Source organism: Ornithodoros turicata, unplaced genomic scaffold (genome assembly GCF_037126465.1).
Source record: "Ornithodoros turicata isolate Travis unplaced genomic scaffold, ASM3712646v1 Chromosome42, whole genome shotgun sequence".
Taxonomy (NCBI): domain Eukaryota; kingdom Metazoa; phylum Arthropoda; class Arachnida; order Ixodida; family Argasidae; genus Ornithodoros; species Ornithodoros turicata.
The window spans coordinates 94,670-108,243 of record NW_026999372.1 but is presented as its reverse complement, the minus strand read 5'-3'; the positions used below and the strand labels follow the sequence as shown (position 1 = coordinate 108,243).

Below are 13,574 nucleotides of genomic sequence, written 5' to 3'. Positions count from 1 at the left end.
AGCTACTCCGCTATTGAAACAAAAATGTCAAATGCTTTGGCGGTTTTATGTTGCGCACCCAGAAGTACCAGAGACTAGCACACAGTGGCATGAAAGAAGAGAAAGAAACAAGAGAAGTGCGTCATCTTAGCAAATGACAAGGATGCGCAGAATAAGGAACAGTGCCATCGGGAACCAAACCCAACACTCCTTATGTAGAATACGCGTTTAATTTCAACAGAGGGGAAAAAATAATTGATTCTCGCACACGATCACGTTCTTCCATATTTGATATTGCTGCCGATTGTTGCACATCTGGAAACATTTCACATACAATGTGCATTTACTTTATTCATTGTAGTTGTTTTGTAAGAAAAGGAAACATATAGAAGCGTCGACGCCGTGTTTGTAGTCGACAGACCATCCTCTCGCAGATAATGCGTAGCTTTCCAGTGGCTCACATCATCTTACATCACATTACATTATTGGTTACGTACTGCGAAAATGATTATTGAGAGAGACCTAAAATTTTCACACTGCAGTCTTCTATTCAGGAGGTAAAGCTTCCCACTTGTACTATTTCACATTTGTCTCGCTACTGAAGCGCGTAACAACGTACAGGGCTGGGCAGAGGTCTACGGAAGACGCTCTGGCGCATTCCTTCCTCAGAGTCAGAGGGTAGCAGCGAATGGTACCTTGCGAACTAGTACGTGCATAGGTAACGCAACCTCTTCTTTGCAAGTCCGTGCGGTACCTTACACTCTAAATCTTTTCACACCTTTAAAGGTGTAATAACGTGCATGGCGCACGGCTTTTTAGGTGTAATTTTCATAACACCATAATGGAGCACGGTTTCGCACAAATTTTCTTTACTCGAGTGTTGTCTGTCCTCAAAAATTGAGTGCACGAGTGCTTATGAGAACTAGCGTGCCTTGAAGCATTACGAAACTGCAACATGCAGAGGTAGAGGAAGAAGAACGGCACTCCCGGTGTGCACGGCAGCCGCGTCAGCCGGGTTAAACCATACCACGACACAGCAGTGTTCCAAAAAGTTATCATGCTGCTTTGCGGCGCGCACAAAGTAGCATTTTCTATCTTCCCTGGCCGCCATAAAAGACTGCACAGCACGCAATCACATTAACACTCCGCTGCCCTCCCCACAGAAGATGTGGGGGCTTCAAGCAACTTGGATGTTAATCGCGTTTTCCCACGATGATCTCATCTGTATGTGTTTCAGAAACGAAGAACGTTACACACATTTCAGGTACGACGAAGTACAGTAAAAAATACAGAAGGTATGAAACACCGTATCCCCCTAACAAAACGGAAAACACACGGAGCGTATGGCGCGTTTCCCACTGTTTACGTTTCCGCTGTTATGACGTGGAACGGACCGAGACCCTGGCGAATGTGAGAGCGGTATGTCACCACAAACTCGATTTTACACCCTCGCCCTCTTCTTCTGCGCAGAAACCTACAAGCAGAGCAATAATATAATGGCTACTGCGGTGCAATGCCGTAGCAGCATTTCTTAGCACTGGGCATCTAGTAGCAGTTTACTGGGGTTCCTTCACGTACAGCGTACGCCCTTCTGAAATCCTTCCTGTATGTTGGTTGGGCCATCTTACATGTACTATAATTTTTGTTTACAGGCTCTGCTCAGTGTAATAACAACACGTTATCCCATGCCCAGTTTGCGTGCAGCGAGAGATATATGCAGATCCATGTGCTGAATCCTGAAAAACCGGGACAATTGAGCCCGGATGCTCAGATACGTTACTGCTGGTAAGCGCTTTTTCTTTTACGTGCAAACCGCAGTTCCATAGCATTTTTGTATAAGCGTCAGACCACAACAGCACCAGCAGACGGCGCCTGTGTTCACCCAACACCACATAGTGCACCAGAGGAAGTCTGCCTCAGATGCCGTTCACCTCGTGTTTTAAGGCCCAACCGCATTAGTCAGCGCATTATCCAGCGGCCTGCAGTGGCGTTTGGAGAGCGGCAGAACGATAGAAAAGCAGCGACACTACCGAATTCCGAGGGGTGCGGATATCGTGGATGGGCGACTGCTGGACGAAGGAAGCGTCTGAAGCGGCGCGAGCAAGTTGCCCATCAGGGATTAGCCGTGGATAGCGACACGCGGAACTTCCCAGATTGCTTGCGTGGATCGCGTTCAGCAGAGGATCAGATGCTGCTGATGTTAACCACGTGATTCTTGTGTGAGCGTGGAAAATGCAAAACACGAAGGGAAGAGTGCAACAGATTAATATCAAATGAAATGCTGTGTTCGCCCCGTGTATTTGGATGTCTTGTGAATAGCGAGGCACAACAAGTGGCTCTGTGAGTGCGCACCCCTGCACTTATACCATATCTGTGTTTCAGTTTTTAAAATTATGTAATGTTTTATGGCCATTTGTTATGCGAATGAGTTCGTACCGCACGTTCTGCAAAGTTATAGATACGTTTTTAGTTCTCGTTTAACTCTTTTCCACCTTGTAATTTCACCATCACTTACCTAGCTTCGCGCATCATAGCCATAAACCCCATAGCCATATAGACCAGAACAATCCAACTCATCACCATAATCACCTGTGTTCGTGAATTTCACAAGTAATAAAAGTGTTTCTCAAATTATGCGGATTTCCTTTCCTTGAGAGGGTACGGAAACGTTCGCTGGGGGTGCCGTCAATCCGTTATTGTAGAAACGTTGCATGAGGTTAGCTTTAGGCGTTTTACGACAGCGTCGGTTGCCACCGAGAAAAACTCACGTTCTGCCGCTCACAGAACGGCTCATACGGTTGAACCTTTAAAGGAATGAGTGAAACAGTCGGAAGAATGGGAATCATGACCGAGGTGTCCAACATTGCAATTGAGGGACGATAATTACGTAAAAGCCACTACGGTAGGCTACACAAGCACAATCGCTAAACAAAAACAATGAGAGTAAAAGGTTGAATCCTGGCGCCTATGGGCGGCGTGCAGCGCCTATAGGCGCGCTGCTGCTCGTCCCCCTTGTGAAGAAACTGCACAACTGCTCTAGGAGAAATTTGGCGCAAGCATACTACGCCGCGCACGTTTGCATTCACGTTTCGTGCAAGCGTTCTCGTGGGATTGCCTCATATTAGATATAGTGTGTACAGTTTACGAGCAGGCGCTTCCTCGTAAGGGTAAAACGTATGTAATTTTTACCACATAACGCGTGTGTCGTTTCTATTCAGGCAAAGTGCCTCAATAGCTTTAGATGTAGAGGGCCCCGATGTTGACCCATTTGCCGCAATCCCTGAACCCGTGAAAAAATAGGTTCTTTCTTGGCAACAATATTCCTGGGTTCCGTATAGTTATTTCCAGACTTGTGAGCAAACCCATTGCTCGAGAAGTCGCGGTTATTAGAAAAGCTAAAAAGGCTCCTTAGTATGCCTTCGCACTGATCGAGTGGAAACAATTTTACGTTATTTATCATGTCCCTAGCGCTGTTGCTTTTTTTAGTGATGAGATTTTTTAGTTTCCTAACTTGTCGGGAAACGGAAAACCCGAGGTACAGAGGACGATAACAGACAAACACGATTTCAAATTTCCACACAACGTCAAATTCTACTTCCTTCAAAGGAAAATATGGTCGATCCATTGGTGGATCAGTCGAAAATGTGTTAATGCTGCAAAAACCTTCACACGACCGTACACAACGCGAACGCAAGACATTATTCTCAGCCGAACGAGCCTTTCGGGGTTCCTCCAATTCAGCTTGGCGGCGTCATCTCGCAGCGTCAGCCTTCTTTCGCCGCCGCTTGCTTGCTTACTAGGGGGAGCTCCTTCGCACAACCTTAATAACCCATGGGGCGCCTGGAACAACGCGCCACGTCATTTTAGCGTGGCGCGCCACCTTCTACGGCGCCGCGGCCGCCAGTTGTGCTGGCATTGCGACCTGGAGGCTTTATATATCAGTAGATCGATTTCGAAATTCAGTGAAATCGATTAATTTCGTGCAAAAAAAAACAGAAAAAGAACTCGTTCTTCATATTTTCCGCTACGAAGAGCTGTCTGACCTACTTCAGTGTGTGAAGCGTGGTGAAGGAAGTCGTAAATCTCGAATCCGCAATACGCGCAGGCGCGAAGCGAGCCGTTGACTTTTCATACATGACCCGATTCATTGCGAATATTTGGCCCAAAATACTTTCCAAAACGTTCTTCGCTTTCCCCCATACAAATACCTTCCGTGGTGTGTGAGATGATGACAGCTTTCTCATTTACTGGCAACGCGTTCTATGCTTACTCTTTGACTGTACTTTTGACTTGCCGCATGGGGCTAATTGCGGCAACTTTTCCGCATACGCTTCGCCTTAGTAAGCTTGCAACCATTGTCAGCAGTCGCCACAGAGCCTGGCGCGTTGGGAAAGTGGCTCTCAAATGGATAGTATCCCTAGCATCAATACATCATCTCGCGCTGTGACGAACATGTGGCATAACTGAAACCTTCGTACGCATTGGGCTGCCCGCCAGTACGTGTGCGAGTACACGTCGGGATGTGCGGGTACGGGTTGCACGAATGGCATTGCTGCGGCCGTGCTCCCGCATGCGCTGTGCGGCTATGGGTACGAAATTTCGTACCCACGCTCATCTGTACCTATATAGCGCATGTTGCTCATCTTGCGCATGAAGGGAGCAAGTCACAGCGGTCAAGATCAGCTGCACGAGAAAAAAGCTAGGGTGAAGTGGGCATGCGCAGACCGACCTTCTTTCTCAACCTCCTTTCCCGTCTCTCCACGTGCTTTTCGTCTTTTTCTCGTTCCCCTCCCCTCCGTCACAGCTTCCTCTATTTTTCCTTTTCCTTTCCTTCCTTTCCTTTTTTTTTTTCGCGCTTGCTGTAGAGTAACATGCGTGTTGCTCCATAGCAGAGAAACAAAGAGCGGTGGTGGTTCATAAAGCAAGTTTATTTATCCCCGCGAACTGTTCAGATAAAGTTACAGTACATATCTTTTAACGTCTTGTAACGCAGGTTTCACTGGAGCTTTAGGTGCTTTGACACCGAAGAGCAGTTCGCGCACACAGTATGTAAAGGTGTACAGTTTTCGAGAACAGCTGTGCCAGGTGTGTCGTAGTTGCCGATGGCTGCGGGAGCTCTAAAAATAGAAAAGTTTTTTGATGATGCCTAAGTCTGAACGAAAATCACTGTTATAAATTGATGTACCTTTCGTATTTGAAGACCAAAGCACACCTGCCACAAATGTTCCTAGATCACACTGAATGAACGGCTGTGACGTGCATGAGGAGCAGCTATAGCATAACCACACATATAATTTATTAGCAGCATATCCGAAACGCACAAGTAACGGCAACGCACTGCACTGACGCCCCTAACTTACAGAGTTACTCGTAAATGTTGTACGTAACACACTTCACACGATAAACCTGTATTACTTCCTTCGGAAACAAGAAGCATCCAAACTTGTCTTACCATTGACCTGCGGAACATCGGAAGAAGAGTGACTGCCTCGCGATTTCTGCTTCCTTTGAAGGTGCATAGATTCCCTGTCATGCTCGTCTTTCCACTGTTGTGTTGATCAGCTGGATGGGCCATTCCATTTCACACTAGCTGTTCCCCACAAGCTAAATCTGAAGCACTCAAAACCTTAGACGCTACCCGCTATCATCTGCGAGCACAACGGTTGTAGACCGAGAGAACACGCATGGCCGGACAGACATGTTTCCTCCGTTCGACCGACCGTTCGAATCCTCGCGCCTGAATCAAATGACTCTCACCCAATCAGCGCGAAGGAAGACTGATGTCAGTTCTTGGAGATCAATGAGCATCCTAATATTTACACATATATCACGCAGCCACTTAGGGATACTGAGATAGCTGCGCCAGTGGCGAAGATATTTTGGAACCGGTGTGCTTCGCTTTAGAGCCGGCGGCTGGCTGCACTGCCTAGAAGTCGCGCCATTTCCTTCCTTCTTCCCTCTACACTAACTGCGCATGCGTAGCGTGGCTACAGACTGGCCACGCCGCGATCCTTGTCTAGCGAGCACTCTAATGCTAACGCATTAAAATAAAAAGTGCGAACTGAAATTATATGTCGCCGCTGCCATTCAGGTTAAGGGCGGTTTTTATGAAGAAGGTGCAGTTCGGAGCCGTCGGGTGCTCGAGTGGCGGCTGACTTCCACAGAAATAATTTCCAGCGTGTCATTACGTGCGGCGCGAAGCATCCAAGCCCCTTTTTTTTTTTTATAAAACAAGGTGATGGACAGACACGGTAGCTGGATCACTCCTTGTGAATTTCCCTGTCTCTCAATGCAGTCGCAATATACGACCCCCAGAATGTTTGTGGTTGTCTCCCGCACGGCAGCACGGAGGTCGCTCTGCACACTGCTATACACATTGTTTTGTTTTTTTTTTCGTCTACGTAGGTTGCCGCTCCCAGCGCCGAAACAGCTGACATCTCTCCTGCGCCATTGTATTGCTTATTTTACGCGACCTGATCCAAAGTTTTCTTTTTCTTATTATCTTCTTATTATCCACCAGGATATGTTACGAGTCCCTGTAATTATACACCAGTTTCTCCACCGTCTTTTCTAGTATGATGGAATACAGCAAGACTTGTCTACCAGAACTACTCAAACAACAAGGATGTGACGACACGGGTTTTGTTCAGCTCTTCATCCAACGAATAAATAGAAAATGTGGAACATTTAAATTGGACTGTAAGTACAATACCCATGTATAATACTAACATAGCTCATTGCTTCTGACAACAGTCGCCGTTGTCAGTCTAGTCATAAAGGTCGTTTGCCCCCGGTGGGGATAAGCGACCTTGGGTGGCATATGGTAACATGACACAAAACGAGTCAGTATTCCAGAACCGCAAACGCCGTACCCGAATTGTAACACCATGTAGTGGTATCCTGCAAAACACGAGTGACTTCACAAAAACACGCCAAAACAATCGAAAATCGGTTGCTTCATCACGACAAATGTAAGCAAAGAAACAAAAAACGTAAGGTAAAAAAGAAAAAAATCCCGCAAGTGCTAGGCACCTTTTTTTCTCTTTTCCTTTTTTGTCGTTTAGACACATATTCGAGAGCAGCTTAGAAGTCGTTCCTGCAGCTGAATTATTCCACCAGACGGAAGTCCCCTCGAGGAGATTATGTAGCTACAGAACTATCTCACATTAATTAATTAAATCTTTACTCAGGGAATTCCGACCAAAACTAATATATAAAATCGGTCAGCATCTGTGTTAAAATCGCTGAAAACTGTTTTATGTGTCAAAATCACTCGCGCGTGCCGTGAAGTATCCAATGCTGAATTCCACTATGCGAATGAGCCGGAACGAAGACTGCGCCCTACTAAAGCATCACCTTCGCCGATGGACTCTTATCAGGAAGGCTAAGTTCGATCAGTACCAATATAACTTGAAGAAAAATAATCAGAACGTGTGTATTGGACAGCAGGCAGCATCGTGTGCAGCGCTGTCCAGTGGGCGCTTTCTGATTACTGATCTGTACTGATCTGGGCCGACTTCAGGAGGAACTGTGCCTCAGACAGCACAGCCGGTGACAGGATTCGAACCCGTGTCACCTCCCAGTCTCAGCGTGGAAAGCGATCATCCTAACCACTATGCCACGGGATCTGGTGAACGTCGATTGTCCAGCCTTCCTCCCGAAATTTCCTCAATATAGTTGAATAATGAATTTTAGGTTATTGGTCACGTTGCGGTTACATTCTTCAAGCCGTTCGTCTGGGCGTATAACTCGACTGCACCCTCGAACGCTGTCATAGATTTTCAACAAAAATCTGCGAATCATAAAAGAAAAGCCTCGTTTTCATGTGTGTGCGTAACAGCTCGCGAACAGTATGTACCGCCAGAGGGCAGAATATTTCCTTCGACATGCCTCGTTGCCACAGTAAAACTTGACAGCTTACTGGCAACGCCAACTAGATAGAGAAAGCATGCATATTGCCTCCTCTTCCTCCGTCTCTACGTGGACATATATATCGTAGAACGTGAAGAAAAACAATGTGCAAGTTTCCGGCGATGCAGAATCAAAAATAACAAAGACGGTTAAGAGCATCAGTTGTTTACTATATACATTAAAAACAAGACTTTCGTGCAGTAGGCTGCACTTCTTCAGGTTTGTAACACACCACTTGTAACAGGTCCTCAAACCTGAAGAAGTGCAGCCTACTGCACGAAAGTCTTGTTTTTAATGTATATAGTAAACAACTGATGCTCTTAACCGTCTTTGTTATTTTGGACATATATAGTCATAATTCGTCTGCTACTGAAGAACCCGCAACTCAAGAACCAGCAAGTTATTGCAGCTGAACTGGAACCTGCAGACCTAAATATTCAGAAAAGAAGGGCGAGACGCTTTCCAGAAAATCGCTTTTGAGAAAGATTTCAGACCGTTTCGTGCTTTTTTGTTTTTTCGTTTTTCCCTCCCCCTTTTTTTTTCATTTAGTACGCGTGGACGTTCAGTCATAACTCGCAGGCGACTGTGATTCTTCTTCATGGCCGAGACCGCTGAAGGCACGTTCATCATCGGCTACGGCCGTTGAAAACGCGATCATCATTGGCTGACTCTTAATTGTTACAAAGATCGCGATGACATCGCAATCTTTTGCGGCGCCAATCTTCAGCACTCTTCTTCAGCAACAAGCTTCAGCTCTCGGAGGATTGTGCGCATGTAGTGGTTTGCTTTTAGCTTGAGACGAAGTGGTGCCTATAATCAAGTTATTTTCGCATTGCTAGTTTATAATTATCACAGCCACGCACAATTCAACATCGCAAGTACACCGAAGATATACCCGCATGGCAGAAAGAGATTGTTCTGTAGAATCACAGCCGTTGTTTTAGCCGTGTATGCGTTTAGTATGATTTATATCAAACATCGCCGCAGAAAGAGCCTTTATTAAACGACAGTGGTGCCTTGTCTCGCAAATATGGACACACCGATGCAGCCCAAATAATTGCTTTACACAATTAGGACAGTTAATCAGGCAGTGATGTAAGCTTAAAGGGAGAATCCGCATAAGGTCCCTTCCGAGATTTTCGAATATTCGTCACCTTTAGCCATCAACGACCATGCCTGTAAAATATCTCCTTCGAAAACTGAGACAAACTTGATAAAAATCATTTTCTTCTATGACGCGCTCAGTGACAGGGTAGTGCGAGCCACGAGCGCTTTTCTGCAAGCAACACTGAGCCTGATGTAAGTCACGAGATATCCCGCGCCGTCCGCCTTGCTTTGCTGTGTATTTTGGCAGTTTTGACGAAGGAAATTTTCCGTAGCAATTGTGTTCGTTACGTCGCACACTGATCTTACACCCACCAGGATGGCCGGTAAGACATGCTGTATAATCAGTTGTGGCAATAGGTCGGATACAACAACAGACGTAGCACATTTCCAGTTTCCGACGGACAAACAACGTCGTTTGGAGTGGGAAATGGCGCTGCGCAAAATGGCGCTGCGCAAGTGGAGGAAGACCAGCTCGAAAAACATGTTCTCATCATTTTGTGCCAGGAATGTTCGACACGAAAAGACGGCTCATGTGGGAACTCGGAGTGGCACCTGCGGGAGGCACCGACCGCACGTGCACCTGCAACATGTTTCATGTTACGCGTGCACCCGTGGCACATATACAGGGTGTCCCAGAAAACGTGTCATTGAATTATAATAAAAAAAAACTACGCCACCTAGAATCATGCGGTCAACGGCATTTGTTCTTATTAGGTTTTTGCCACCTCCTAATGTGAATGTGATGCACTCCAAGCTTAATTATGTAAATTTTTGCGAACTGAACTCAGAAATTTGCCAAGTAAAGGTCACTTTTTTACCCCACCAATATGAAGAGCGTGCCGAATTCACTCAAATGCACGGTAATTGACAGTGATATTCACGAGCTATCGCATAGGAAAAAATACCCGAATATCATGCTTTTCGGGGCGTCGGACCATAACGCGCGATGACTTTTTGAGCGCAATCGTTATCATTGCGACGAAAGGAGGCTCCGAAGCCAGCCCACAGAGTGATAGTAGAAAAAGTAACACTTCCTAAAATTGGGAGAGGGAAAGCATTATCCCAGCGAAAGTCGGACGTGATAAGCCGTGCTTGTTTTATCTCTCTCTGCGTTGTCGGGGAGGGCTGGGTTTCCAACCTCCTTCCGTCGGACTAACAAAGATTGCGCTGAACAATTCATTGTGCGCTATTCTGTGCGACCTCCGTAGAGCATGATGTTCGGCTATTTTTTCGGATGGGATAGCTCCTGAATATCCCTGTCAATTATCATTAATTTGACTAAATTAGACACGCTCTTCACATTGGTGGGGTAAAAAAGTGACATTTACTAAGCAAATTTCCGACTTGCAAAAATTTACATAATTAAACTTACGTTACACGACATTCACTTGAGGAAGTGGCAAAATCCCAGTAAGAACAAATGCCATTGACCGCATGACCATAGGTGGTGTAGTTTTTTTTAAATATAATTCAATGACACGTTTTCTGGGACACCATGTATAAGAATGTGCGACAACCTAGTAGAAACTCATCATTAGTTACTTTGAGTTCGACAGTCTTCAGTGTATGGGTCCGAGGCCTCGGTTTCAAGCGACGCGCGCACTGGTACAGGGTTCGTCGAATACGGCGAGTCGTTGTGGTTTATGGTGACGGTCAAGTCATTCTCCTCATCAGAATACACGTCTGAATCGGGTTGAAGTCCCGTGGAGTTCGATTCTGATGCGGAGTCGGTTTCCATGATTGCACGTTGAGCGTAACTTGCTTCCTTGCGTCTTCAATGCAATACAACACATGGGAATCACAGCAGACGAATCTCGCGACTCACGTCACGGCGTTGCGCTCCTCGATTCCGATGCCACCGCCTGCTCTCATAGTTTCGGTTTCGCTTTATCGTTTTCGCGGTTTATAAATTATACGCGCACGTTTGTACGAAACGGAGGCTGTTGTCAGCATCAGGGGGGTGGTCTCTGCTGAAACCAACCTTCACTAAATTTTGGGCACAACCGTTGCGGATCCTCCCTTTAATCAATTAAGTTACTTAGAAAGTGGTAAGACCTCCTTGAAGCACAGGGCTTATCTCTTTTTGAAGTACAGCCCTTCTATGTTTGTTTGTTTCTTCCTTCATTTGTTCTGATTATTTGCAGGCGTGGTTGTGCCAAACTGAATGTCCTTCCTGAGTACTCACATGCTTTTGCTGAATACAACTGCAGCGTGAGGAAAGCTGCTTTGGGACGGGGGCCTGCTATCCAGTGCTGACTTTGTCATGCTTGTTATATGGAGCACATTCGAAAAAATGCAGCTGCACATCTGAAACTCCAATCAGTATAATCGTCATCTGAAAGGGAGCGTCGTAGCACCGTTGTGAGACCAGACACGCTTTCTGGCACTTTCCGCAGTTTGCACAATTTTGTTCAGCATCGAAGTCTCTCATAGGAAACACTTCGCATTAACTGTGACTCCCATCTTACATTTTGATGTGCAAGGGCCCTCTTGCACTACACACGTATGGTTTGCAAATTGCAACAGGACGATTAGGAGCTTGGAACAGTTGTTGTTTATAAATGCATTGGACAAATGTTAAAACATCAGTCTAAAACAGAATTTACAATCCCTGTATCTTCTAAAAATTGAAAAGATTAGAAACTATTCAAAAAAGAATATGGGAACTTTTCTAAAAATAACTATAATTATTATATTGCTGGGTGAAGGAGCCTAAGGTGTACAAGGTGTAAGATGTGAACATGTAACAAAATGTGCAAAATGCAGAGAGGCTAACCACAGTGTGTGCACTGAGGTGGTTCCTTCCTGTAAAGTAGAAACCCGTGGATGAGGAACATGATACTTACCTGTACACTCAGTCGCATCACACTGCACAGATGATCATCTGGGGAGCCCCATGAGGAAATCTGCATTGAGAGACCACTTTTGCCTTAAAAACTGCTACAAATAGCACGACACGCTACAAATTACTATTATCGCAACAGGCTGGCGATATAGCTCAAAAGCGATATCCAAGTCACGCCACACCACCGTTACGTAGGATTCTTTCTGACAAATCAAGCCAAGGCGCAAAACAATACCAATACATGAAAAAGGGTGACAATCTTGGTCTCATTATGACGTAATACCGAACTTGTGCGCGGTGGTAATTCAAAGAAATGAATGTGCACTTGCTTTCGTGGAGAACACCGTGTACCATGCTAGCAATGCATGCAGAAAAGCGCTCGCACATATATTGATGACAACACTACCAGTGTAGTGTAACATGTTCTGTCAAGCATATTATGCACTCAAACAGCATTTGCCGCCGGGTAAAATGCAAGGGTGTTCGATTGAACCTCGGAAGAGCGATCAAACAACCTGCATCCAGTGCTCGATTTGGGCAAAAAAAAAAAAAAAAACACACTTCATAATTGTCGACTAAATATACAGAATGGACGCCTCTTTATTCCTTGATGAAGAATGACTCATCTGTATAAATGAAGGCCCTGAATCCTTTTCAGTATAGTGGGTACGACTGTCATTGCAAGAAGTTGCCATGATCGCTGCGGCGACTGTTGTGCGTAGAGTAAGATGGCGGCCGGTTTCTTCACGCTCGCGCTTCCTATCCGCGATCCAGCCTTTTACAATCGAGATGAGTGGTTTCATCTGAAAGATTACGTTGCTCCGGTTTCTGTGTCAAGTGATACGTAGCTGTCTCCGGCACTACGTTCGCGTAATGATGTTCATTTTAGTTTCGGTGATAGTGGTGGGGTTGTGGCTTAGTTGTGTTCTATGGAGTCGAAAGCAAGGAAACGCCGATCTCGGCTACAAAAAGGGATACGCGAGGTCTCCCGGTGCGCCGAAGCTCTCACTATTGAGCTTACCAAAAGACGATTAGATGAGAAGAACTTGTGACCCTCATCGAGACAACAGGCCCTGGAAGAACACTGTACGGTGGTTACAAGTACCCTGACCCTACTGAAGTAGCTTGCCGAAAAAGTGAGATTCAAATGGAATTGGCCGAGGCAGACCACATTCCCACCATAGAAGCAGGTTCGATTTCGGGAGTCAGCACCTATTTTCCCTGAGTTGGTTTAATTTGTCAAGGTTTTAGTAAATATGTGATTGAAAGCCTTCTCGGCGGTGTTCGACAGTCTTCAGGGTGCAAGGGCCACTGTACCTCCTCAAAGTTTATCATTACAGTGAACCATTTTATGATATTGTGAAGACAGTACGTGTTGTGTTTACGTGCCTTTGCCCATCGCTTAGTCTTGCCTATCATGGAGTTTATCCACCAGCTAGCCTGCAGGTACGCCATTCTGTCGAAGACAGTACAGATGTAAACGCGATGAGAGTACCTATTTATGACGCCCTGTCTATGGCGCAGATGAAGTTCAAAGGTTCCATTCGGTGTACAAGTCATGCTGCAAAACTCACACCCAGGGTGATCAGTTTTTACATTGTAACGAGGCTCCAATTCTTTGTTGAAACCGGGAAGGTGGAACAAAGCGGCTCATCTAAAAATTAGCTGTTGTTGTTCATAGCGCAATGAAATTCGTGGATTATTGTCGAAGTATTTTAGTAGTGTATTATTG

General features: G+C 45.6%; 1 protein-coding gene across 2 annotated transcripts in view; it reads left to right on the top strand.

Annotated features, from left to right (window-relative positions):
* Positions 1 to 13,574, top strand: part of LOC135374090 (uncharacterized) — a 73,182-nt gene that overhangs the window by 48,759 nt on the left and 10,849 nt on the right. For both annotated transcript variants that reach the window (XM_064607088.1, XM_064607087.1), the window contains 2 exons: positions 1,632 to 1,764; positions 6,554 to 6,678. In XM_064607088.1, the coding sequence (XP_064463158.1) occupies positions 1,632 to 1,764; positions 6,554 to 6,678 (258 nt within the window). The remainder of the gene's footprint in view (positions 1 to 1,631; positions 1,765 to 6,553; positions 6,679 to 13,574) is intronic.